The sequence below is a fragment of the Balaenoptera physalus genome, assembly GCF_965194825.1.
Source record: "Balaenoptera physalus genome assembly, chromosome: 20".
Taxonomy (NCBI): Eukaryota; Metazoa; Chordata; class Mammalia; order Artiodactyla; family Balaenopteridae; genus Balaenoptera; species Balaenoptera physalus.
Window position 1 is genome coordinate 54,740,580 of NC_138901.1, and position 24,286 is coordinate 54,764,865.

The 24,286-nt window shown below is 45.6% G+C and overlaps 1 protein-coding gene across 1 annotated transcript; it reads left to right on the forward strand.

Moving 5' to 3' along the window:
- Window positions 1-293: 293 nt before the first annotated feature.
- On the forward strand, window positions 294-23,272 carry SCIMP (SLP adaptor and CSK interacting membrane protein). Its single transcript, XM_082442330.1, is given in 5 exon segments — window positions 294-13,053; window positions 15,049-15,112; window positions 17,685-17,758; window positions 19,574-19,746; window positions 19,750-23,272. Coding segments are annotated over 5 exon segments (651 nt in total). The 5' UTR covers window positions 294-12,839; the 3' UTR covers window positions 19,876-23,272.
- Window positions 23,273-24,286: the final 1,014 nt, after the last annotated feature.

Consider the following 24,286-nt stretch of genomic DNA (forward strand, 5'->3'; position numbering starts at 1 on the left):
CTGGTCCGGGAAGAACCCACATGCCATGGAGCAACTAAGCCCGTGCGCCACAACTACTGAGCCTGCGCTCTAGAGCCTGTGAGCCACAACTACTGAGCCCATGTGCCACAACTACTGAAGCCCGTGAGCCTAGAGCCCATGCTCCACAGCAAGAGAAGCCACTGCAATGAGAAGCCCACGCACTGCAATGAAGAGTAGCCCCTGCTCGCCACAACTAGAGAAAGCCCGCGCGCAGCAACGAAGATCCAAGGCAGCCAAATATTAAATAAATAAATAAATAAATTTATAAAACTCAAAAAAAAAATCAATGTATAGGGCTTCCCTGGTGGTGCAGTGGTTAAGAATCTGCCTGCCAATGCAGGGGACACGGGTTCGAGCCCTGGTCCGGGAAGATCCCACATGCCACGGATCAACTAAGCCCGTGTGCCACAACTACTGAGCCTGAGCTCTAGAGCCCATGCTCCACAACAAGAGAAGCCCCCGTAATGAGAAGCCTGTGCACTGCAACGAACAGTAGCCCCTGCTCTCCGCAATTAGAGAAAGCCCGCGCACAGCAACGAAGACCCAACGCAGCCAAAAATAAATAAATTAAATAAATAAATTTTTTTAAAAATGAGATCAATGTATACTACCACTGGCCCTGTGGGAGGGTCCGTTTCACTATAACTTTGCCAGGATAGGATTTTGCGATCATCTTTCATTTTTTGCTAGCAAATAGATGTAGTTTCTAACTGTGGCCAGGGGAGCAATAAACTATGATGGGTGAATGTGTCAATATTTCAATGTGAAACAGAGTCAAGCCCTATAATGAAATAAACCAGATGACAAGATTAATCTGAGAGCTGGTGTGATAAGCTGTCATACTGAAGGCAGCATGTGCAAAAAAGTATATGTTTGGCTTGCCTTCTCCTTCTTAGTTCTCTAGGCCTTATATTTAGCCTTTCACAGAAATGGAAGGATAGAGAGAGGAGAAGAGAGGCTGAACTCCTTTTACTACACTGCCCTGCCCTTCCGCAGCCACAGCTGGATTTTAAGTGGCCATCAACTATCCACATGGCCATTTCTGGTGCTGACAACAGTGAGGTGGTCAGGTGGGAACTTGGCCTCACTGAGCCTGGGCAGTGACAGTCTGGGAACAAGAGGCGAATTTGGGCAAGCACTGCTCATGCTGACTTGCAAGTGTAGCCTCAATATTGTCTACAATCTCCCAGACACTTGAGATCTAGGTGGAGAGCAGCTCAAACCCTCATTCCATGCCCTGCGAAGTCCAAAGCCCTCCTACAGATTTCTGTGGGCTTCCCAGGAGGCCTCCACCTTCCCATGGCCAGCCCAGCTCTGAGCCCCTGTGGGTGAGCCTCTGTTCCATACTGCACTGACCCAGGGATGAAACTCAGTCATTACCTCACTCCCCACATCACCAAAACAAAACTGTGCACCAACGCATTGGCAGATGCAGTAGACTTTACTAAAGATTGGATGGGGCCATAGGGGAAGTTTCTAATGCAGTAATGCAAACCACTGCAAACTGACATAATACAGCCCTGTTCTTAAAATGCCATTGGCCCTTTGGCCACTCCATCCCTGATCATCTTCGACCAGATGCTTCTCCCACTTTCCAACCATCCAGCTGGCTCCCCTTCCTCTCCTCCTCCCATTCTCCCCCAGAACTCCAGACCCCCACCCCTGCCCCAATACCCAGAGGAATTCAACAGTCTCCATCCAGTTCCTACCAGCAAACTTCATTCCCTGCCCAGCCAGCTAAGTGCTTGAAAGGCAGCTCATTCTATTTTTTATTTTTATTTTTTGATGATGTATAATTATCAATAAAGTGCCTAGGTCTTAAATGTACCGTTCAGTACATTTGACAATTGCATAACAAGATGTAAACATTTCCATCCCCTTGTGCCCTTTCCAACCAGATCCTTTCTGCCCCCATTGAAACCACTATTCTGATTTCTATCACAATAGTTTAGTCTGTTCTTGAACTTCATACACAGAGACTCATACAGATTGTACTCTTTCAAATGTGGCTTCTTTCACTTACTGTAATGTTGTCAGGATTCATCTATGCTGCTGTGTGTATCAGGAATTCATTTTTTAAAATTTCTGGGTAGCATTTCATTGTATGACTATACCAGCTTATTTATCCATTCTGCTGTTGAATTCCATTCTGTTTTTACACAGTGTTACAATGTTTGAGCTGATACCAGTAAGTATAGTAATGCCCAGATGGTAATCCTAAGAATTTGAGTGTGAGCAGGAGGGTCAAGGGGGGGATTTTCAACTGGGGGGAAAAATTAGAAAGGGGGGGGAAGCTGAAATTAATTTTAATAATACATTTTGCTTAACCCACTATATCCAAAATATTTTCATTTCAACATGTAATCGAGATAAATATTTATTAATGAGTTTTTTTAGGAATTTTATTTATTTTTTTATACAGCAGGTTCTTTATTAATAAGATCTGTTATGTTCTTCTTTCTGTACCAAATATTTGAAATCCAGTGTGTATTTCACACTTATAGCACATCCCGGCCTCGACTAGCCATCTAGCCAGTGCTCAGTGGAATGGCCTCACAGGGCCAGTGGCTGCTGTCTTGGACAGTGCAGGCCTCGGGTAGAGGGATTTGTGTCCAAGTCCACGAAGCCCTTAATGGCAGAGAGTGAGGAGCTGGATTCATATTCAGGTCTCCCTGTCTTCCTGCTAAGCTGTTTACAAGTCTGCCTCTTCCCACAGAGACTTCTTCCAACTCCAACTTTCTGAAATTCTAATTCCCCCCCAACACGTGCATTCTACCCACACCTTTTGGGACTCATGGCTATTTCAGATCATTTCTTTTTCATGAGAAAAACTCGAGTTTTTTAATACACAGGTCATGACCATTTTGAAATAAATTGAGGGGTTTACACTCAGGACTTTTCTCATGAAATGGGCTAGTATAGGTGAGAAAATGTTAGTTGGAGTGCATCACGTGTCCTAAAGACATTTTGTGAAACCTGTTTTTGTTTTTGTTTTTTTTGGCTATGTTGGGTCTTCGTTGCTGTGCGCAGGCTTTCTCTAGTTGTGGCGAGCGGGGGCTACTCTTCTTGGCAGTGCGCGGGCTTCTCATTGCAGTGGCTTCTCTTGTTGCAGAGCACAGGCTCTAGGCACGCGGGCTTCAGTAGTTGTGGCATCCAGCCTCAGTAGTTGTGGCACGTGGGCTCAGTAGTTGTGGTGCACGGGCTTAGTTGCTCTGCAGCATGTGGGATCTTCCGGGGCCAGGGATTGAACCCATGTCCCCTGCATTGGCAGGCGGATTCATAACCACTGCGCCACCAGGGAAGCCCTGAAATGTGTTTTATTTATGTGAATATATGTGTAGCTGTCGCACTGTAAATTCTACGTCTTAGAGGAACTTGGTTAAAGGGGGAAAAAAAAAAAAAAGCAGATTCCTGAATAAACCCAAAGTCTCCAGAATTCCCTGTGACGGACAGTGAATGTAGTTTCTGTCACCGAGTCCCCGGAAATGCGTTTTGGGGAAGTGAGAGTCAGAGCTGGGGTGGTGGTTGCTTTTAGACTGCTCTCCTACCCTGACACTACTCAGAATCGAGCGCCTTAGGCTACTGGAGGACTGAGGAAGAAGAAAGAAGCTGCCACTCCACCCTGCAACGTCTGCCTGGCCTCTGCTTCCCAGCCAGCTGCTTGACGCCCACGGCCAAAGGCAGGAGGAGAGCAGCGAGCCTGCCCAAGGTCGTGTGTCCAGGTGAGGTGCTTTAGAATTAGAACGCCCAGTACTCGAATTTCAGACCCTGGATCCAAACCGCCTACTGCTCTGCATCATTAGAGGGGAAGTCCGCCAATGGCGGAGGAAAGAGGGGAAAAGGCCGGGGCATCGGTCATTCAGTCGTATATTCTCAGATACGTATGGTGCGCCTACTGCGCTCCAGGCGATGTTCTAGGCACTAGAAAGAGTGCAAAAGAGAGCAGCCAGGCCCTTGATCTCCTGGAGCTCACAGGCCAGTGTGGGAGACAGACAATGAACATCAAATAAGCCAACAGACAGCTGTTACAGTAAGAGTAGGCAGGCTCAGAGGGAGGAAAAATGCATTTAGCATATTGATCATAACATATTGCGGGGAGGCAGGGATGTCTGCCCCTCCCCCAACCCGGAACCCCGCCTGTTGACTCTTCCTAATTCAGAGAGAATGGGAGCTTTCGGTATGAGCTCTCAGTCCGGCCTCCACCCCAGTCTGGTTCCCCTGAGCAGCACAGCCCTCTCTCCACCCTTGTTCCCTTTTAAAAGTGGATCCTTCCATCTGGGCCCCTGAAGGTAGCTCCTTCTCTCTCTTCTATCCCTGTATTTCATTTTGTCCTCTTTCCTGACACCTTCACAGTATATAAACACGCTGACTCTCTGTATTTGAAACAAACAAGCTCACTTTCCTCCCTTCTTGAAATTCAGGCTTCCCTCGCCTTCTGGGCTTTCATCAGGCTGACCAGAGCTCCCTTTAAGCTGTTATCAGAGGGGTGAATGAGATGCAGCGTCTGTCCTGAGGACAGGATGATTGAGGAGAAAGCGGGGAAGAGAGTGCAGGACACTAAGCTCTGGAGCGGGGAGCATCTGTGAAGCAGGGAGGGGCCCGACAAGCAGGGAGGACTATGGCCAGACAACAGGGTCTTCCTGGGTCTTGTTAGTCCTGCAGGAACTTCATTCCTATGTCATATTCGGTTATGACTATCCTCTAAGGACTCTGGATAGGGTTCTAGGATGCCCCTGCTCCTGCCAGCGCCCTGGGGGGAATCCTGAGGCTCCAATGAAGTCATTCATATCCTAGTAAAAATCAGCTCCTCTTCCTCAGTGTCTGGCACACCCAGGCAAATGGGAAGTGGGGAGAGGAGGGAGCGTGGAACTTTGCTCTGAAGAGAGTGACTTGATGATGGAATTCCATCATCACTGTGACAAGCAAACAGGAGAGGTCTTTGGGTTCAAGGAGTCTTTTCTTTTTTAATTAATTTATTTTATTTTTGGCTGCGTTGGGTCTTCGTTGCTACCTGCGGGCTCTTCTCTGGTTGCGGCGAGCGGGGGCTACTCTTTGTTGTGGTGCACGGGCTTCTCATTGTGGTGGCTTCTCTTGTTGCGGAGCATGGGCTCTAGGCGCGTGGGCTTCAGTAGTTGTGGCATGGGGGCTCAGTAGTTGTGGCTCGCGGGCTATAGAGCTCAGGCTCAGTAGTTGTGGCGCACAGGCTTAGTTGCTCCGCGACATGTGGGATCTTCCCAGACCAGGGATCAAGCCCGAGTCCCCTACATTGGGAGGCAGATTCTTAACCACTGCACCACCAGGGAAGCCCAAGGAGTCTTTTTCAGTGCTTTCATTCTACTCAACTGCTGTTCCTACTGCCTATGAATGTTGCAGGGAACAAGCCTCCAGCTTCCTCACCTGCCCCAGCTGGGGGCTCTGAAGGCTGGCTGGATGCAGTGTTCCTCCCCGAGGTCTGAGAGACAACTGGAGTGCTTGTTAACAATGCTGACTCCCGAGTCCCACAACAGACCTACAAATCAGAACTGGGAGTAGAGTAGGGACATAGGACTCTGGTATCTGCATTTTCATATATTTCCCAAAGCTCTGGCTTGATGGTCACAATTTAGGGCCCTGGGTTCAGCTTCGGATTTTTCCACTTACTAGATCTGCGACCTTAGGCAAGTTAATTGAGCTCTTCTAAGCTTCTATTCTCTTATCTGTAAAATGGGATTATAATTATGACCTGCCTTATAGAGTGGTTGAACTCATGGTAAAGTAGCACATAATGTATGTTACTTTTCTAAAATGCATTCTCATATTGAGGTTCTTATGATTTGGAACAAGTCACAGCTAAAAGCTGAGGTCTTGCCAATATTGGAATTTCTTGACCGAGGGTTCTACTTTCAGTTCTGTTACGGTAAAATGGGGGTGATAAAAACACCCCCCAACACTAGGTTATAATAAGGATTAAATGATAACATGTATATCACTGGTTCTCAACATTGGCCTCCCATTAGAATCATCTGGAGAACTTTACTAAAACAAACAAACAAAACCCCAGTAGCCTGACCGCAGGTTGCGAACTTCCGATATTCCTCAAGTTCTTGCCCCAGCTCTGGGGCCACACTGGATCCTACCCTCTTCTGGTCTATACTGTACCATGGGCCCCCACTCTGGCTCACAGGGCCCTGCCTTATCTCTGACTCCAAGTCCGGCCTTGAGAACCTTCATATGACCTCAGACTTTTTGTTTTTTGGGCGTGGCCAGAGCTGGTCCAACCCTGAACCATAGGTCAGCAGGTCCCAGGCCATGGGAGGGCGAGGAGCTGAGTCCACAGTACAGGTGAGGTGTCCTGGCTGCCGGGAGGAGGTCAGGGAGCTGCAGGGCCTGACCTCAGTCTTGTCAACTGGGGGAGCATCTGGTGGACACCATAAATGGAAGAAGGAAGAGTAAGAGAACTATGGGAGCTGCTTTTAGTTGTTAGCTATCAAGGGCCTTGGTGTGTCAGACCCCAGGGCAAGAGCTTGAGGAATAGCTGAAGTTCCCAACCTGCGGCCTGGCCACTGGGGTTTTGTTTGTTTGTTTTAGTAAAGTTCTCCAGATGATTCTAATGGGAGGCCAATGTTGAGAACCAGTGATATACATGTTATCACTTAATCCTTATTATAACCTGGTATTGGGGGTGTTCTTATTACCCCCATTTTACAGATAAAAAGAGAGAATTCAGAGATTAAGCAATTTGCTAAAGGCAACACAGCTAGTCTAAGACTAGATTTAACTAGTCTAGTTAACTAGACTAGTCTAAGTCTAGATTGACTAAGCTAAGATTGCAGCTCAGCTCTGTCTGATGCCAAAGTCTGTGCTCTTTTTACTCTGCCAGGCTGACACCAAGCTGATAAATGTTTCTTTTCATAAGAGACCCGTGTCTGTCCCCAGCCTTGTGGCAGGTCTCCACTGCTTCTTCACTGGGTCAGCAACATCGAGCACTCTGTGGTGGGCTTCTGGTCAAAGATGGCAGAATTATCACTGACTTCTTTTCCTTCTGGAGACATCAATAGAAGGCAAAAAAAATGAAATTTTAAAATGTGTAAACCCATGGAACAACTTTAACTAGAATCTTATTGCCGTGTGAGCATGAAGTGGTTCGTGTGGTGCCCCACTCACCCCAAGATGTCCACGTCCCAATTCCTGCAACCTGTGACTATGTCAGATTACATGGCAAAGGGGAACTAAGGTTGTAGGTGCAATTGAGGTTGCTAATCAGCTGACCTGGAGATGGGGTGATGATCCTGGATTACCCAGGTGAGCCTAATGTAATCACAAGAGTTCTTGTAAGTGGGAGAGGGAGGCAAGAGGAGGTCACATGTGGCCAGGGAAGAACTGTCAGAGAGATGCAACATTGCTGGCTTTGAATATGGAGGAAGGGGCCATGAGCCAAGGAACACGAGCGGCCTCCAGAAGCTGAAAAGAGCAAGGAAATGGCTTCTCTAGTGGAGCCTCCAGAAGGGACCCAACCCAGCCCATAGTTTGATTTTAGCCCAGTGGCATCATGCTGGCCTTCTGTCCTCCAGAACTATAAGATAATACTCTTGTGTTGTTTTAAGCCACTGCATCTGTGCTAATTTGTTGGAGCAGCCATAGCAAACAAGTACACTTTGTTTCTAATGACCGCTGCTGCCTGAGTTCCCGCCTCCCCCAGTGACATTTCAGTCCAATTCCAAAACTTTTAAGTTACTTTTGATTACTAAGCAGATTCATTTCAGTTTTAAAAATTTAGTCATGCTCATTTAAAAACTTCCGTTTTGGGACTTCCCGATGGTCCAGACGTTAAGACTCCACGCTCCCAATGCAGGGGGCCCAGGTTCGATCCCCGGTCAGGGAACTAGATCCCACATGCTGCAGCTAAGTGCCCACGTGCCACAACTAAGACCCGGTGCAGCCAATAAATAAAAATGAAAACTTCCTTCTTATCTTTGACTCAAAGCTCCACCCCTTTGCCCAATGAGGGGAGTAAAGAGAGGAGTGAGGGCTGTCTCAGCTCCTTAACTTCCCTGCATTTACTTCCCTGGTATGAGATTGAGGAGGAAAGACAGGGACAGACAGTTTTCCCCAGGAAGTCTCCCCTCACTGGGCCATTGCTGCTGATCAAGTTTGTGCTGCTGGGTGGAGACTCAACCCCTGGCCCTTGAGAGGTCCCTTGCGGTCCCTTGAGAGACTCAGCTGCATCTTTGGGCTGGCTGCCAGCATCCTCTCATGCAAACATCTCTTTGCCCCACACTTCAGTAGCTCTCAGGAGGTCTGCGCCCCACAACCTTATCTACTCCAGGCCTGGCAACACAGGTGGGATTCAGCTTCCATACCTTTCCAGGACCTGAACTTGACCATGCAGCCGTGACACACTCCCCACTGGCTGTACTCCCTGCCATCTCTCCCCAGAGCTCCTGTCCCCTCTTTGGGGACACCCTGGCTATTAAACTAGCCTGGTAGTCCAGAGAACATCTAACTGGGAACGGGATGTGGTTTTCGTGGGCCCCCTCTCTCAGCTGCTTTCTTCCAAGAAGACAAGCTCTTCTTGGTTCTGTTGAAAAGGCTTATGTCAGCAGTCCATGGGGAAGAGTGCTATTTCTCTGATCTTAGATTGTGGGGAACTTGGGACTTTCATTCTCAGCTGTGGGCCCTGATCATTCATTCTAGGGAATCCCTTGGGCCCTCACACCACCATATCACTACCACATCAGTGCTCCTTTCAAAGTAAGGTATCTTGACCCCCATTTGGCCTTTCCTTGATGATTTGGAGGCATCATGACTAACATCAACAGAGGAAGGCCCTGTGACACAGAGAGAAAGCGTTCCGCCCTCCCTCCTACCTGGGGCAGGTCATTTCACCTCTGTCTCAGGCCCCTGTCTAGAAAAGGCTATGGTGGTGAGCATGAAATGAGGTGAGCAATGAGAAAGCTCTTGCAGAATGCTTGGCGCACCGAACACATGTGAAACACCTGATGGCAATTCAAATCCATTCGATTTGTAACAAAAAAACTGCAGAATGCTTACCATTCTGCATAGTTCTGAAAAGTGACCCATAGTTTCACTTTTTGACATCATCCTACTTCCTCTTTCTTCCCCAAGAATCTGATGAGAATAAAATTTCTTTGAACTTGAAATCTGAACAATGGGAAGCTACGCTATATGGTTAACTGGCCCTTTTTTCAATGTTATCAAAGTAAATGCAAAAGTTAAAAAATCAAGGAATTCAGAGGGTTTATAGTGAAAAGTCACAGCTGCCTGGTCTCCCACTTCCCTCCTTCTGTCCAGTCATACTCTTCAGATGCACAGCTTTTAACTCTATGTCTGGTATGTGTTTCTATAGCTCTAAAGAGTATGTTTATGTTTCTTGTTGGAGAAATCCTTCAAGAGTAAAAGAAAAAGACGAAGAGATAGAAAATATGAGGGGAAAATTAGACTAAGAACCAGGAGACATTTAAATAAGAGAAAAGAGAATGAGTGTCCATCAACAGATGAATGGATAAAGAAGATGTGGTATATATACACAATGGAATATTACTCAGCCATAAAAATGAATGAAATATCACCATTTGCAGCAACATGAATGGACCTAGAGATTATCACACTAAGTGAAGGAAGTCATACAGAGAAAGACAAATATTATATGATATCACTTACATGTGGAATCTAAAAAAATAATACAAATGAACTTATTTACAAAACAGAAACAAACTCACAGACATAGAAAACAAACTTATGGCTACCAAAGGGGAAGGAGGAGAGGGATAAATTAGAAGTATGGGATTAACAGATACATACTACTATATATGAAGTAGATAAACAACAAGGATTTACTGTGTAGCACAGGGAACTATATTCAACATCTTGTAATAGCCTATAATGGAAAAGAATCTGAAAAAGAATATTTTATATATATATATATGTATATATATAAAACTGAATCACTTTGCTGTATACCTGAAACTAACAAAGTATTGTAAGTCAACTATAGTTCAATAAAAATGAATAAATAAGATAATGAGAAAATGGAGGGAAGAAATTTCTGTCCATCTGTCTATCTATCCATCCATCCATCCATCCATTCATCCATCATTCCATGTATCTATGTATCTATTTATCTAACTGGTTCCCTAGAGCTAAAGAAGGTGAGATTCCAATTTAGGTTTGTAGAACAAAGAGGCTGCCTTCTGATATGTGGCATCTTCTTAAGTCCAGTGCCCTTTGACCACACTGGGCTCTGCACAATCAAATTTCACAGGCCCCTGCTGAGAGCCAAGTTTCCATTCTCCACGGTCTTCCTTTTTCCCTTTGGTCTTCTTCCTCTCTTGCTTTCTTTTGTGCACCCTGAGAAGGTGATCTACAAGAAAACATCTGCTGAGTGCATGCTTTGTGGGGGTGATATCCCTGGTAGATGACACTTCACTCCCTTAAAAGTGAATCCCCAGCACATCTACCAACATCAATAAATGACAAAAACATAATGTTGAACAAAAAAGTAAGCTGCAGAATCACGTTTATAGAAGAGTACTAGTTACACGTGATTGGTTTGCCACATATAACTTTCTGAATAGCCAAAGAACATTATATTGATCAAGCCAAACCTTCACAAAAGAATTGATGTTTGCAACTAAAAATCCAAATCGTTATATAACAACTTAATAAATGAAGACACTATGCCAGGAATACAAACACATGTTTAAATAGTAAGCCAAGTCATTAGGTCTTTGTAGTAATAACGGCTTTAGCAGCAGCCTAATTTGGCCCCTGTTCCTTGGCCCCCTGCCTGGGTCCCCACTGATGTTGTTAATAATAGCTCAAAAGCATGAATCAGAAATGGCAGTACATGAACATGCATGGGTGAGTTTCCATTGGCTAAATGGTGACACAGGAAGGTGATTCTCATTTAACCAGAACATGTCTGGATATCTCCCAGGCCTCAAGAATCTTTTTTTTTTTTTGTCTGTGTTGGGTCTTCGTTGCTATGCACGGGCTTTCTCGAGTTGCGGCGAGTGGGGGCTGCTCTTTGTTGCGGTGGACGGGCTTCTCATTGCAGTGGCTTCTCTTGGTGCAGAGCACGGCTTCTAGGTGCCCGGGCTTCAGTAGTTGTGGCTCGTGGGCTCCAGAGTGCAGGCTCAGTAGTTGTGGTGCATGGGCTTAGTTGCTCCGCGGCATGTGGGATACTCCCGGACCAGGGCTCAAACCCATGTCCCCTGCATTGGCAGGTGGATTCTTAACCACTGCACCACCAGGGAAGCCCCAAGAATCATTTTTATTTTAACATCCAAATGAACTAGCAAAGTGTCCATTCCACAGATGAGGGGAGCCCAGCCCCTCCCCAAGATCTCCCTGAATTCCTGGAGGTTACTCCTACGAGTCCATCCTGCAGCCTGCTCCCCACCGTCACTTGGAGCCTGGCAGCTGCTGTTCTACTTGCCCGTGTGTCACCCCTGGCTTGAAAAACCACTGCACACATGTCATTTCTCCCCAGGTTCTGTTCATACAAGCTTCTGTTGTCTAATTTTATTGAAGATTTGATGGGAAAAGACAATCACAGCACAGCATTTTACAGGCAACAATTGAAGACTGAATATTAGATGTAACTTTCCTACAAATGCATTGGTCATTTTCCACCAAGGGGACTTTCTACTGATGCTCCAATTTTCTGCTCTCTTCTTTTTTTTTTTCCTAGCTTTATTGAGATGTAATTGACACATAACATTGCATAACTTAAAGGTGTACTACCTGTTGATTTGATACACTTACATACTGTATAATGATTACCCCCATAGTGTTAGCTAACACCTCCAATTGACACATAACATTGCATAACTTGAAGGTGTACTACCTGTTGATTTGATACACTTACATATTGTATAATGATTACCCCCATAGTGTTATAGCTAACACCTCCATCACGCCACACAATTACTCTTTCTTTCTTGTGGGGAGAACATTTAAGACCTACTCTCTTCGTGACCTCTCCCTCTGCTTTGACCCTCTTCCCAGACTCTCCTCCTCTCTAGTCAGCCAGGCTTTAGCCCCCAAGTTCCTGTTACTAATTCAGTTTGCTTTGCATCTTTACCTTCTCCCTCTGACCGTGCCTCACTCAAAGAGACCCATCAAGGTATTTTTCTAACCCCCACCTCAAAAAACAAAAAAGCTCTCAAAATTCTATCTCGCCTTTTATGAATTAAGTCTATGTTGCCCCTTTGATATAAAAACAACTGCAGAGGGGCTTCCCTGGTGGCGCAGTGGTTGAGAGTCTGCCTGCCGGTGCAGGGGACACGGGTTCAAGCCCTGGTCTGGGAAGATCCCACATGCCGCGGAGCAACTAGGCCCGTGAGCCACAACTACTGAGCCTGCGCATCTGGAGCCTGTGCTCCGCAACAAGAGAGGCCGCGATAGTGAGAGGCCCGCGCACCGCAATGAAGAGTGGCCCCCACTTGCCGCAACTGGAGAAAGCCCTCGCACAGAAACAAAGAACCAACACAGCCATAAATTAATTAATTAATTAATTTAAAAAAAAAAACAACTGCAGAGAGTTATTGCTTTAAATGGCATTTTCCCTTCCTGCTGCATGTTTAACGGTATAAGAAAGAACAGTGAATATGTCTACAGTTTCTAGAGTAACTAATAAGTACATGTCTTTACCTCTAATCTTCGTAAATTCCCTGTGAGGTAGTAGACAGTATCATTCCCATATTGCAGATGAGGACACTGAGGCTTGGAGAAGGTTAAGTCACTTGCCTGAGGTCTCCCAGCTGCTAATCAGCAGGGTTTGACTGTGAACCAGTGCCTGCCTGGTCCCTAAGCAGATGCAGCTGCACAGCATGGTAGAGAACTGCCCCCACCGCCCCAGGAAGCCTTTCACTCATGCCTCATTCCTCTCTCTCCATTCTTCTCAGGATCCCATGGCAACGGATTGGTGGAGGGACAATTTCTGGATCATCTTGGCTGTGGCCATCATCTTTGTCTCCGTGGGCCTGAGCATCTTCCTGTTCTGTGTCTGTAGGCATCTGTTTAGACAAGGTAATGACCATCTCATTTGGGCAGGTGGAGGTAGGGGAGGGGAGAGGTGGTTATCAGTGTATTAGGGTTTCTTTAGGGCAAAAGATTAGTTCTGGGCCTGTATAGGCTGAACTCTGGATTTAGCATCATGCATTCTGGGTTTGAGTCCTAGCCCTGCCACTAATCTGTGTCTCTGGGCCTCAGTTTCCCCCTCTGAATAGTGAAGGGAGGGAGGTTACCTAATCTCCAAGAACTCTTCCAGCTCCAATGGTTTGGGTGAAAGCAGAATCTGTTTCAGGGCACACTGTGCACTAATGCTATCTCTCTTCAGTGTGGTTGCCAATCACAGCATCCTACCTCTGGAAAATGAAAGAGAGTACAAGTCCATGGAATGTCAAAAACTGTCTTGATTCCAAACACATCAAGTTGTATGCATGTTGTATACATGAAATACGTACAGCTTTTTGTATGGCAATCATTCCCCAATAAAGTGGTCTAAAAAAATGTCTTGAGGCATGAAAAATGGATTCATTCCATGATCAACAAGTCTGACCACTATGATCGCCTACTCTAAGACCATACTCTGAATTTTCTGGTATTACATCTGCCTCGGATAGAGGTTCTTAGCATTCTCGGACATAAATAAGCAGCTTCCTGGAGGATAAATGTAACTTTAGATGATCTACAAGTGGGTTTCTACTTTACCATTCATCTCTAGAAACATGAAACCCTTGATTCAATGGTGTGTTTTCTTGAGCTCCTATCCCTTTACATAATGACCTAGGCCTGGAGTACACCTGGGGATGGTAAATACACTGAGAGGTACAGCCATCTTGCCCTGGGGTAACCTGGGCAGGCATCCCTCCATGATCAAGGCACTGTCCTCCCGTTGCAATCTGGACACAGCCTCAGAATCCTGCTGAACCATTGCTGAAAGGTCAGGGCTGTTCAAGAAGTGAAAACTTTTGTCATTCTTCTCAATCTCTTTTTAGAGATAAGAAAATTAAGGTTCAGAGACAGGCAGATCCTTGGTTGAGGTCTCCTAGGAATTGGTAGCAGAGTTGGAACCAGAACGCAGGTTCACTGGGCTGCCTGTTCAATGTTCTTTCCCCTCCACCCCTTGATGGTAATTAGTCTTTTTTAATACAAAAAGTGTATTCTAGCCCCTAGTGTTCTCTCTACATTTTTAAAACATTTCATTTTTAGATATGGACAAAAATATGATCCTGAACAAAATCTTTACCTATTCTCTTTTAACTTGACCCCACTCCTATTAACAAGCAGGTTATAATTAATAATAACTTACATGTCCAGCATATCACAGTTTACAAACTGCTTTTCCCATTCTTTATCTCATTTCCTCCCAACCATACTTTTGGCTATTCACTCGACCAGTATTTCTGAATGCCAGCTACGTGCTAGGTAGATATAGTACTAGGCAACGAGGAAACAGGCACAGCCTACATTGGATAGTGCCTAGGCTCTGTGGTCAGACGGCCTGGGTAAAACTCTGGCTCTAGGACTTCCCTGGTGGTCCAGTGGTTAAGAATCCACCTGCCAATGCAGGGGACACGGGTTTGATCCCTGCTCCGGGAAGATCCCACATGCCGTGGGCAACTAAGCCCACGAGCCACAACTACTGAGCCCGCATGCTGCAACTACTGAAGCCTGCGCACCTAGAGCCTGTGCTCCGCAAAAAGAGAAGCCACCATGAAGAGAAGCCCACGCACCACAACAAAGAGTAGCTCCCCCTTGTCGCAACTAGAGAAAGCCCGCATGCAGCAACGAAGACCCAGCGCAGCCAAAATAAAATAAAATAAAACAAAATGTAACTACATCTATAAAAAAAAATTCTGGCTCTATCACTTGTGAGCTCTGTGTCCCTAAGTCTGTTTCCTCTGGGTGGTTCTTCTCCCACAAGTCCTGAACCTGCCGGGTCTCTGATCTCTTCTAAACTCTAAAAATCACAAATTTTGATAATTCTTCCTAAATGAATATGCTTATTTGTTTCCTTAGGCAAGAGATGGGAAATTACCAAGCCCTTGAAACAAAAGCAGAGAGATGAAGAAACAATGTATGAGTAAGTGGGGGGGAACACTTCTGCTTTTTAATTTCAAGAACCACCTGTTCACTTCCATTCTTGCGCCCGCGCTAAGAATGTGTGTCTTAAATTCCAGGGAAATATCGTGTCTGCCAACTCTCCCCACTGTAAGGGGAGAGACCTCAGGGCTTTGGGGGTGCAGGGCACCACCTGGCTCTCTCGGCTCTCCAAGTCCTCCCAAGTCTCGTCTAGTTTGATAGAGGTCACGGGTCGGGCGCTGTGTTCTGGGCCCACCACTCAGGGTTAGGTTTACCCTTCTTTTCTTTAGCTGGATTACAAGTAGAGTCTTCTAAAAAATATGCCATTCGCGTTACTTTTGTATTTTCTGATATCTTTGAGGCTTTGTGATTGCTATCTCTGTCGGGGGTCCCCAAGACCACATTTAGGCTGGATTATTTGCTAGAAGGACTCACAGGACCCAGAAAAGGTTATATAGGTTATCACAGAGAAAGGATACTGATTAAACTCAGCAAAGGAAAAGGCACATAAGGTGGAGTCCAGGGCAGTTGTCCTCTTCCAGGGGAATCACACAGACCGCACTTAATTCTCCCAACACTGATGTGTGACAGCATGTGTGAAGCATTGCCAACCAGAGAAGCTCACCCAAACCTTGGTTTCTAGGGTTTTTATCAGGGCAAGTCACAAAGGCAAGGAGCGCCTGCATGACCTACTGTAGGTAATTCAGTCTCCTGAGGCCAAACTGATACAGAAAGACCCAGGGCCCCTGGCAAACACAGTAGGCATTCACCATCAGTCACATTGTTAGCATAAACTATCTGGCTAGCCCAAGGCCCCTTAATACAAAGACACTCTTATCAGGCAGGATATTCCAAGGGTTTAGAGATTATCTCCCAGAAGCTGGTCCAGGGCCAGTCCTTTCTTTAAAACGTATGCACAGGGAATTCCATGGCGGTCCAGTGGTTGCGACTCTGCGCTTTCACTGCCGAGGGCCTGGATTCAGTCTCTGGTCAGGGAACTAAGATCCTGCAAGCCACATGGTGTGGCCAAAAAAATTTTTAAGTGAAAATTAAAATAAATAAATAATGTTTCTTTAAAATACAAATAAATTAAAAAACAAAAATATAAAGTCATTCTAAAGTGACTTTCGTTGGGGCTCAAGGGATTCAGCAAATAACAGATCTCTTCCCCACCAATTCTGATCCCCTTGAGGAGTCAGACAAATGTATCCTGCAGTTAGGTAACCAAAGTATTGCCTTTATTGAGGATAAAACCAGCATTGCAGAATGTGGCTCTTCTCCATGGCCAAGTTTGCTTCCTAATTCAAAACCAGGCAAACTTTCCTGCATGGTACATAGGCAGCCCTGGACAGCCTCAGGTCTCCCCTACAGGGCAGGACCCTTTCTCTGAACAGCGAAGACTCAAGCAGAATATATGCTTTAGGCATTCAGGCCGGCTCTGGAGGAGAAAGTGAGAGAAGCTAGATTTTTCCCCAAGTCAGGTAAATGTCCCTCCTCTCCCGGGAAGAGCCATGGAGGGGTGGAGTGAGGTCACTGATGGTGCTGTAGCCACATGTCCCCTTCTCCACTCACCCCAGAAACGCTTCTGCATTCCAGGGGACTTAAGCACATACAGGAGGCCAAAACTCAGCTCAGAAGAATCTAGTACCAGTTTGGAAATCAGAGTACACAGAGGGGATGGGGTGTCTGGGTAAGGAAGCTTTCTTGGAGTCTATCTTTTTATTAAAACTTCTTACTGAAGTATAATATAAACAGAAAAGTACACATGGTAAGAGTACAACTCAATGAATTTCCACAAACTGAACAGAGCTGGTAGGTGACACCCAGATCAAGAAACAAAATTACCAGCTCCTCAGCCCCATATATTCCCTTTCAGCCATTAAACCCCAAGGATAACCACTACCTGAAATAGTATAGGCTCGTTTTTCCTTGTTTTTTATGCTTCATATACATGGAATTAGACAGTATGTGTTATTGGTGTTTAGCTTCTTCTGCTCAGCCTTTTTTTGTGAGATTCATTGTGTGTGGTCATAGATTGTTCATTCTTATTGCCATAGAGTATTCCACTGTGGGAGTGAACCATGATGAATTTATCCATTCTACTGCTGATGGGCATTTGGGTAGCGTCCAGTTTGGGGCTGTTATGAACGACGCTGCTATGAACGTTCTATAACGTATCTTTTGGTGATCAGCAGGATATATACCCAGTATTGCTGTCACATGGTGTGTGTACATTTAGCGTTAGGAGTACATCTGTTTTTCAAATCAAAATACACCTGGTGCTTACCTCCCCCTTCTAGTCCAGCTCAGATGAACACAGGAAGATGAGCTCTAAGTTATAGTGCTTCAACTCCCTTCCCTCAAATCTAGCTGGTCCCTGGGCTAAAGGAAATGGTTTCTTTAGAGTGCCAGTTACAAATGGGATACAAGACCTAGAAAGGGAAGGAAATGCTTCCAGTTTTCAGGGATCAAGATTTGAATGTTCAACTCTATCCACTTTCCTTGATGTTTTCTTTTAAATCAGTAGGCGTGATCAAAACCAAACACTGACTCCTCTTCTTCCTCTCTTCCAGGAATGTTACCAATCAACTCTCAGTTCAATTACCCCCTCTGCCACCCAGGGGTGTGCTTTCTCCAGAAGTTGCCTGTGAGTGTATTTTGTTGATAACAGTCTCATTCAGGGTAGAATAATAAATTTATCTTGGTGTTTAGTCAGCTTGGACTGCCCATAAAACAATAACATGGACAATGTGGCTTAAACAACAGTAATTTTCTCACAGTTCTGGAGGCTAGAAGTCCAAGATCAAGGTGCCAGCCCATCTGGTTTCTGGTGAGGACTCTTCCAGGCTTGCAGATGGCCGCCTTCTCCCTGTGTCCTCACATGGAGGGGAGAGAGCTCTCTGGTGTCTCTTCTTATAAGGACACTAATACTATTGGATCAGGGCCACACCCTTATGACCTTATTTAACCTTAATTACTTCCTTAGAGGCCCCATCTCTAAATACAACCACACTGGTGGTTAGAGCTTCACCATATGAATTTTGTGGGGACACACACACTCAGTCTATAACACTGGAATTTGCAGATGGCAGCAACCTGTTTTAAAGAGATGAACTAAGTTTTAAGGGGGTAGAATAAGTACCAGTGCTTCCAATATTCAATGTGTGAATTCATATTCAAATTCCAGCTTGCAGCATGGGTATAAAGGAACACTGGGCCTCTCAGACATCCTATCAGAAAAAATCTGCCTGGTTCCCTTGACTGGAGTGTTCTTCCTTAAGCTGTATACAGAGCTGGCTTTACCACACCTTTCAGGTGTCAGTTCAAATGTCACCACCTCAGAGAGGCCATTCCTGACCATCCTATATAAAGAAATCCTGCTAATTTTCCTTATGAGGCTTATGGCAATAATCCTAAATGGGCTTATTTAGTTATCCTTCATTTGTTCATTATCTATCTCCTCCATTATAATATAAACTCTAGGAAATAGGTGCCTTTCTTGTCTTGTTCACCACTGTTTACCCACCACTAAGAACAGTGCCTGGAGCTTAGTAGGTAATGGATGAAAATGTTTTAACTGAATGGATAAATAATAATATTAGCTAACATTTATTGAGCAGGCACTGTGTGTCAGGTCCCATGCTAGGCACTTTATAGGTACTATCTCATTTAATCCTCTCAACACCTCTATGAGGCAGGTACATTATTATGTCCCTCTGACAGAAGAGGACACTGAGGCACAGAGAAGTTAAGCAACCTACTCATGGCCACACAGCTAGTGACTGCTGGACCCTGAAGATGAACTTGGATCTAACTGCAGATCTAATTTGTATGAAATGAAATGGTGGTTGTTTTTCAGGTTCTCTTAGGAAAAGATGAGATTGCGGTGAGGCAGTTCCAGGCCCCACCACAGGTGGAGCTGAGCTGTTTCACTATCTTTTTCCTACCACTTTAGTCCATTTGCTATGTACCCATCCTCCACTAATTCCACCTTTTGAAAACACCACAGCCCACCTCCTTCTTAGCAGAGAGATGGTGGACATGAGCAATTATAGATAGTTCTGGAAAGCAGTGTAAGTCACTGTGAGGGACGTGCCCAAAAGGAAATACAGTTTGTATCACTTCCTTATGAGAATTAGTATCTATAAACACAACACTATTCATTTGGCTACTAGCTCTGGTCAGCTTCTTGTCTAAACTTCTGTTTCATGGTTCCTACTGCAGTGCAGTGAGGCAAAGAAACACGCCAGTCAAGATGTCTGACCAATATTTGCCACTTATTCACCTGGGTGAGCCTGAGACTGTGTCATGTCTGGGCTTTAGTTTTCTCTGTAAAATGGGGATCTGGTCCACCAGGAAGTGGGAGGATCACCGAAACCCATGAAAATCATGCAGAGCCACTTGGTCAAAAATATATAAACACACAATAGCTTTGCATTTAATACCTTTTTGTGTATTCTAGCCCCACAGGAAACCCCAAGTTGGCCACCAGCTGCATACTCATCAGTAAATAAAGTTAGAAATAAGAAGACAATGGCCGTCCCAAGCTATATTGAGCCTGAAGATGACTATGATGATGTTGATAACCCTGTACATACGGAAAACCATCATCTTGAAACAACCGTTTCTTCTTTTTGACAAGCAGAAGAGGGTTCGTTCACACAGCTTACTTTAAACAGTCAAGAATGGTCGAACTTCAGTGGGTATCCGGGTCCGAAAGGCAGTGGTAATGGTACAGAGCTCTGTAAGATAAGCACCTCCTGAATTGTAGATGAAGAAGCGTCAGTGATCAGATAATTGCAGCCAGAGGAAAGACGCCCATGCTCAGCTCTGAGGAGTCAGGCCTTGAGCTTCTGCTGAGCGAGGTTCCAGGCAGGGGACCACTGGGTTCCGCAGTCCCCACCCGAGGAAACGCTCAGTTCCCAGCACTCTTCCCCTGTTTGTGTGGTTCTAAGTGATCTTAAAACTTGGCGTTTGATTGTACAGAGCCTCCCACGCTCCTATCCCCAGCACAGCCCTCACCAAGCACATGTCTTGCCCCCCCACACCCCATCTCCCACACTGAGCGGCTATGGGTGGTAGTTACAGCTAAGCGCTCTTGTGCGCAAGCCACCCGTCATGCCTTGTGTGTCCTTCAAGGGTGGGGGAGTGTTTTTGTTCTTGTGGACCCTCCCCAAATACACGATCCCAAACCCCAGGGCCTCTCTATGATGTCAGCCAAACTGACCACAGAGACCCAAGTTCCCAGCCAGGGTTTTTCCACTGCTTGCCAGCTGCACCATAACAAGCAACAAAGAGCAGAAGTCACCTTCCGGACCACAGGACAGAAGTTACCCACAGAGGTGTTCATTTTGTATATTGGGGGAGCTACAGGGAAAGTAGGTTTCCCCAGGAAAAATCATGCGGAACAGGAAAGAAAGGGGTGATTACGTGATTAGATGAGAGTTCAGGGGGCTAAATACCCTCCTCCAATATTTTCATTACTGTTTCCTCCCTTGTGTAGAGTTCAAGGCAAACAGCGTCAAGCCCCTCCCTGCCAGATCCCTGTCCCCAAGCTGGGAGGCAGAAACTCCAATACAATATGCTGCAGCTAATGACATGCCCGGGGAGCTGGGCTGCTGTCCTGTTAAACAAGTGTCCTAAGGGGTCGCTGAGGCCCACGTCAGCTTTGGAGGCCCCTGAACATCATCGGTTCCTTCAGGTTGATCTGCTAGAGCCCGAGGACTTGACACTTTCTAACCAAACTCACAAGATGCTGACTTCTAAGCGACCCCTGGGAAATCCAGCTAACAGGCTTGCAGGGAGAGCACCATGAATGGTGGAAAGGTGACCCTTGGACTGAGCTCCTCCTCAAGAGATTGAAAATATGTTCCTGCCATATTTAAGCTTCCGCCCTCAACCACTGCAGGAGCAGTGGGGACGTGTCCTTCCTTCCCGGTTCTCTCTTTCTAGACTCCAAGGAAACTTCCAGCGTCTTATAATACTTCCTTTTAGGCCAGTGGTTCTCTAACTATGGCCTTAGGGAACTCTGGTATTCCGTGAGCCAAAGAGAGGACTCGTTTCTTAAATTACAGAAAAAAAAAGAAAAGAAGGCTAAAGGATAGAAGGGTTTCACATGTGTGCTTTTCCCTTATAAATTGTCTGTAAACCATCCACATCTACGCCAAAAGTTAAAAGTAAATACCAGATACGTGTTAATTCCTTCTTGGTTTCTGGCCACCGCCATCACCTGGCTCTCCTCCTGCCTGACTGGCCTGTCTCCGCCTTATTTGCGAGCCTGCCTCCTTCTGAAGCCTCTCTTCAATGCCAGTCTTTCTCAGGGTCCTGTCCCTGTCCCCACCCTCATCTCGCTCCACACATTCATGAGTGACCTCACCGACACCCAGGGGCTCAGTTCCCCCTCTATTATGAAGACTTCCAATCGCAGACTCCAGCTGCGCTCTCTCCTCAGTTCCAGACCAAGTCGCCCCCAGGACATCTCCAGATGCCTCTCTCATAGGCCCCTCACAGTCAACATACGTTGAAAAGAACTGATTACCTATCCCCACTTCCAAACTTCTGGTGCTCTTCTATCTTCTTCATTGCTGAAGTCAGAAACTAGCATATGTCTGGAGTCCTTCTCCAGGGTTCCCCACTTTCTGTTGATTGTGCCTCTCAAGTAGCTCTCTGATCAGTCCATGTTCTCCTTGGATGTTCCTAGGTCATTGCCAGCACTTGCCAATGGAACTTCAACAGCCTCCCAATTGGTCTCCTGCCCCTGGCATCTCACCCTCCAATCCCCTTTCTACATGGCAGCCAGTGACTTTCTTAAGTGAACATCTGACCACTTCATTCCCCTGCTTAAATCTCTTCTTTACCCATTATCATCAGAAAAAGCCCAAACTCCTTAACTCTTGGGTTACAAGATTTGTCAGGCTCTGGTCACTGGTTATCTCCTGCCAACGCTCTCCTTTCCCACCACCTTGCAGCTGCACTCCACCAGCTTTTTGCTCCATCCACTTCAAATGACTTTATCCGTGGCCTCTCTTGCCCCTGTGACTATGCACAGTACTGTCCCTTTGGTCTGGAACATTCTTCCCCACCTTACGATCCTTCCCATCTCTGCTTAGATCCTTACCTCACCACCCCGAATTTGGGTTTAGTGCCCTCTTAGAGGCTCCCCTCTCATAGCATTAGCTGTAGCTACCTGTTTACCTGTCTTTTCTCTCCACCAGACTGAAAGCAACATGAGGACAGGGACTGTGTCTCTCTCTTCCCCACTGTTTCTCTGTTCCTAGCACAGTGCCCAGGAACATTGTAGACGCTCAATAAATATGCTGAATGATGATCAACTGAATGAATGAATGAATGAATGAACTCCTCTGGGATCCCACTGCTCCCCCTGTACTTGGCCCTAAAGAAACACTTCTAGCTCTGCATTATAATTGCCTAGTTACTTTTCCATCCTCCGTCCTAATCTGGGGGTTCTTTGGGGTGAAAGCTATCTGGCTCACTGCTATATTCCCAGTGTCCATCTCAAACCCTGGTACATAGTAGGCACTTAATAAATATTTACTGAATGTTTATCATTAATGGAAAACCTACCAATTTGACAAAAACAAATTATTTTTCTCTGGGTGTGTGTAACTTGGTTGAGATTTTATACAGGGCACCTGTAATAAAACCATGTTTTCTGCCAACAGAGTTGTTTCCAGTTTGGATGATATAATTAGCTATATCAGGATTTCACAGGATCTTTCTTTTTTAATATTTATTTAGTTATTTATTTGGTTGCACCAGGTCTTAGTTGCATCACACGGGCTCCTTAGTTGCGGCTCCAGGGCTCCTTATTTGTGGCTTGCCGGCTCCTTAGTTGTGGCATGTTCTTAGTTGCGGCATGCATGTGGGATCTAGTTCCCTGACTAGGGATCGAACCCGTTTTTTTTTTTTTAAATAAATTTATTTATTTTTATTTTTGGCCACGTTGGGTCTTCGTTGCTGTGCGTGGGCTTTCTCTAGTTGCGGCGAGCAGGAGCTACTCTTCATTGCGGTGCGCAGGCTTCTAATTGTGGTGGCTTCTCTTGTTTCGGAGCACGGGCTCTAGGCACGCGGGCTTCAGTAGTTGTGGCACACGGGCTCAGTAGTTGTGGCTCGCGGGCTCTAGAGCGTAGGCTCGGTAGTTGCAGCGCACGGGCTTAGTTGCTCCGTAGCATGTGGGATCTTCCCAACCCAGGGCTCGAACCCATGTCCCCTGCATTGGCAGGCGGATTCTTAACCACTGCGCTACCAGGGAAGACCCTGCCCAGGAGTGTTGGCTTTTGTTTAATGCCTCGCCATAATTATTAATAGCACCCCATTTCACTCTCAAAAGTGTCCTGGCTTGGATGATAAATTATACGTTCACTCTACTTAATCATGATCAGGTCAGTGTCTGCCCTCAACAGAGTGAGTGTTAAAAAGATATCTTTCAAATGAATGCATGAATGTGCAACCCTCCCTGGGTCTCATTTTCTTCTATCAGAAAAATAGCTGAATTAGATGATTTCTAAGTTCTTTACTGCTTGCAGTCTTTCAAATAAAGTCAGTAATCCAAAAGGCTAAAACCAGCAGATTTAGTTTATCTTCCCCTCGAAAGGACACGCCATATAGAATTACACCTTCAAACATATTCACACCTGGATCAACAACTCTAGAGACCATTACCTGCTGGGAGTCTGGCTATTGACACAAATAGATACAGCAGATCTTCTCAGCTGAAGACACAGTTCCCTCACATAGCCCCACTAGTAGCTGGATAATCTCCTAACAACAGACAAAAAACCAATTTCCATTTGCTCTTGTGATGTGCATTGCATCAACAGTATTATTACTGCTCAGACATGTCTCCTGAATTGTGCTTCAGTTTCTAACCTAGCCCATCCACCTTCTCTGTATGCTCTGTCATGGCCGTGTGGCAGAATGAAATCCCACCTAGGTTAACTCTTGGTTGCTGAAAACCTTCCACCATAAATAGACAGGTAGCAGTTGACTGTGGTCACACTGCATTTTACTAGAGTGGAGTGTACAAATCACTATCTGCAAAACCATTGTAAGAAACAGCCAATTAATATTGTTGCATCTTGGTCCTTCAACTGTAAAAGTCAGTTTGTATATTTACCCACATCTCATTGCCAAAATTTAAGGCAGTTAAAGTATT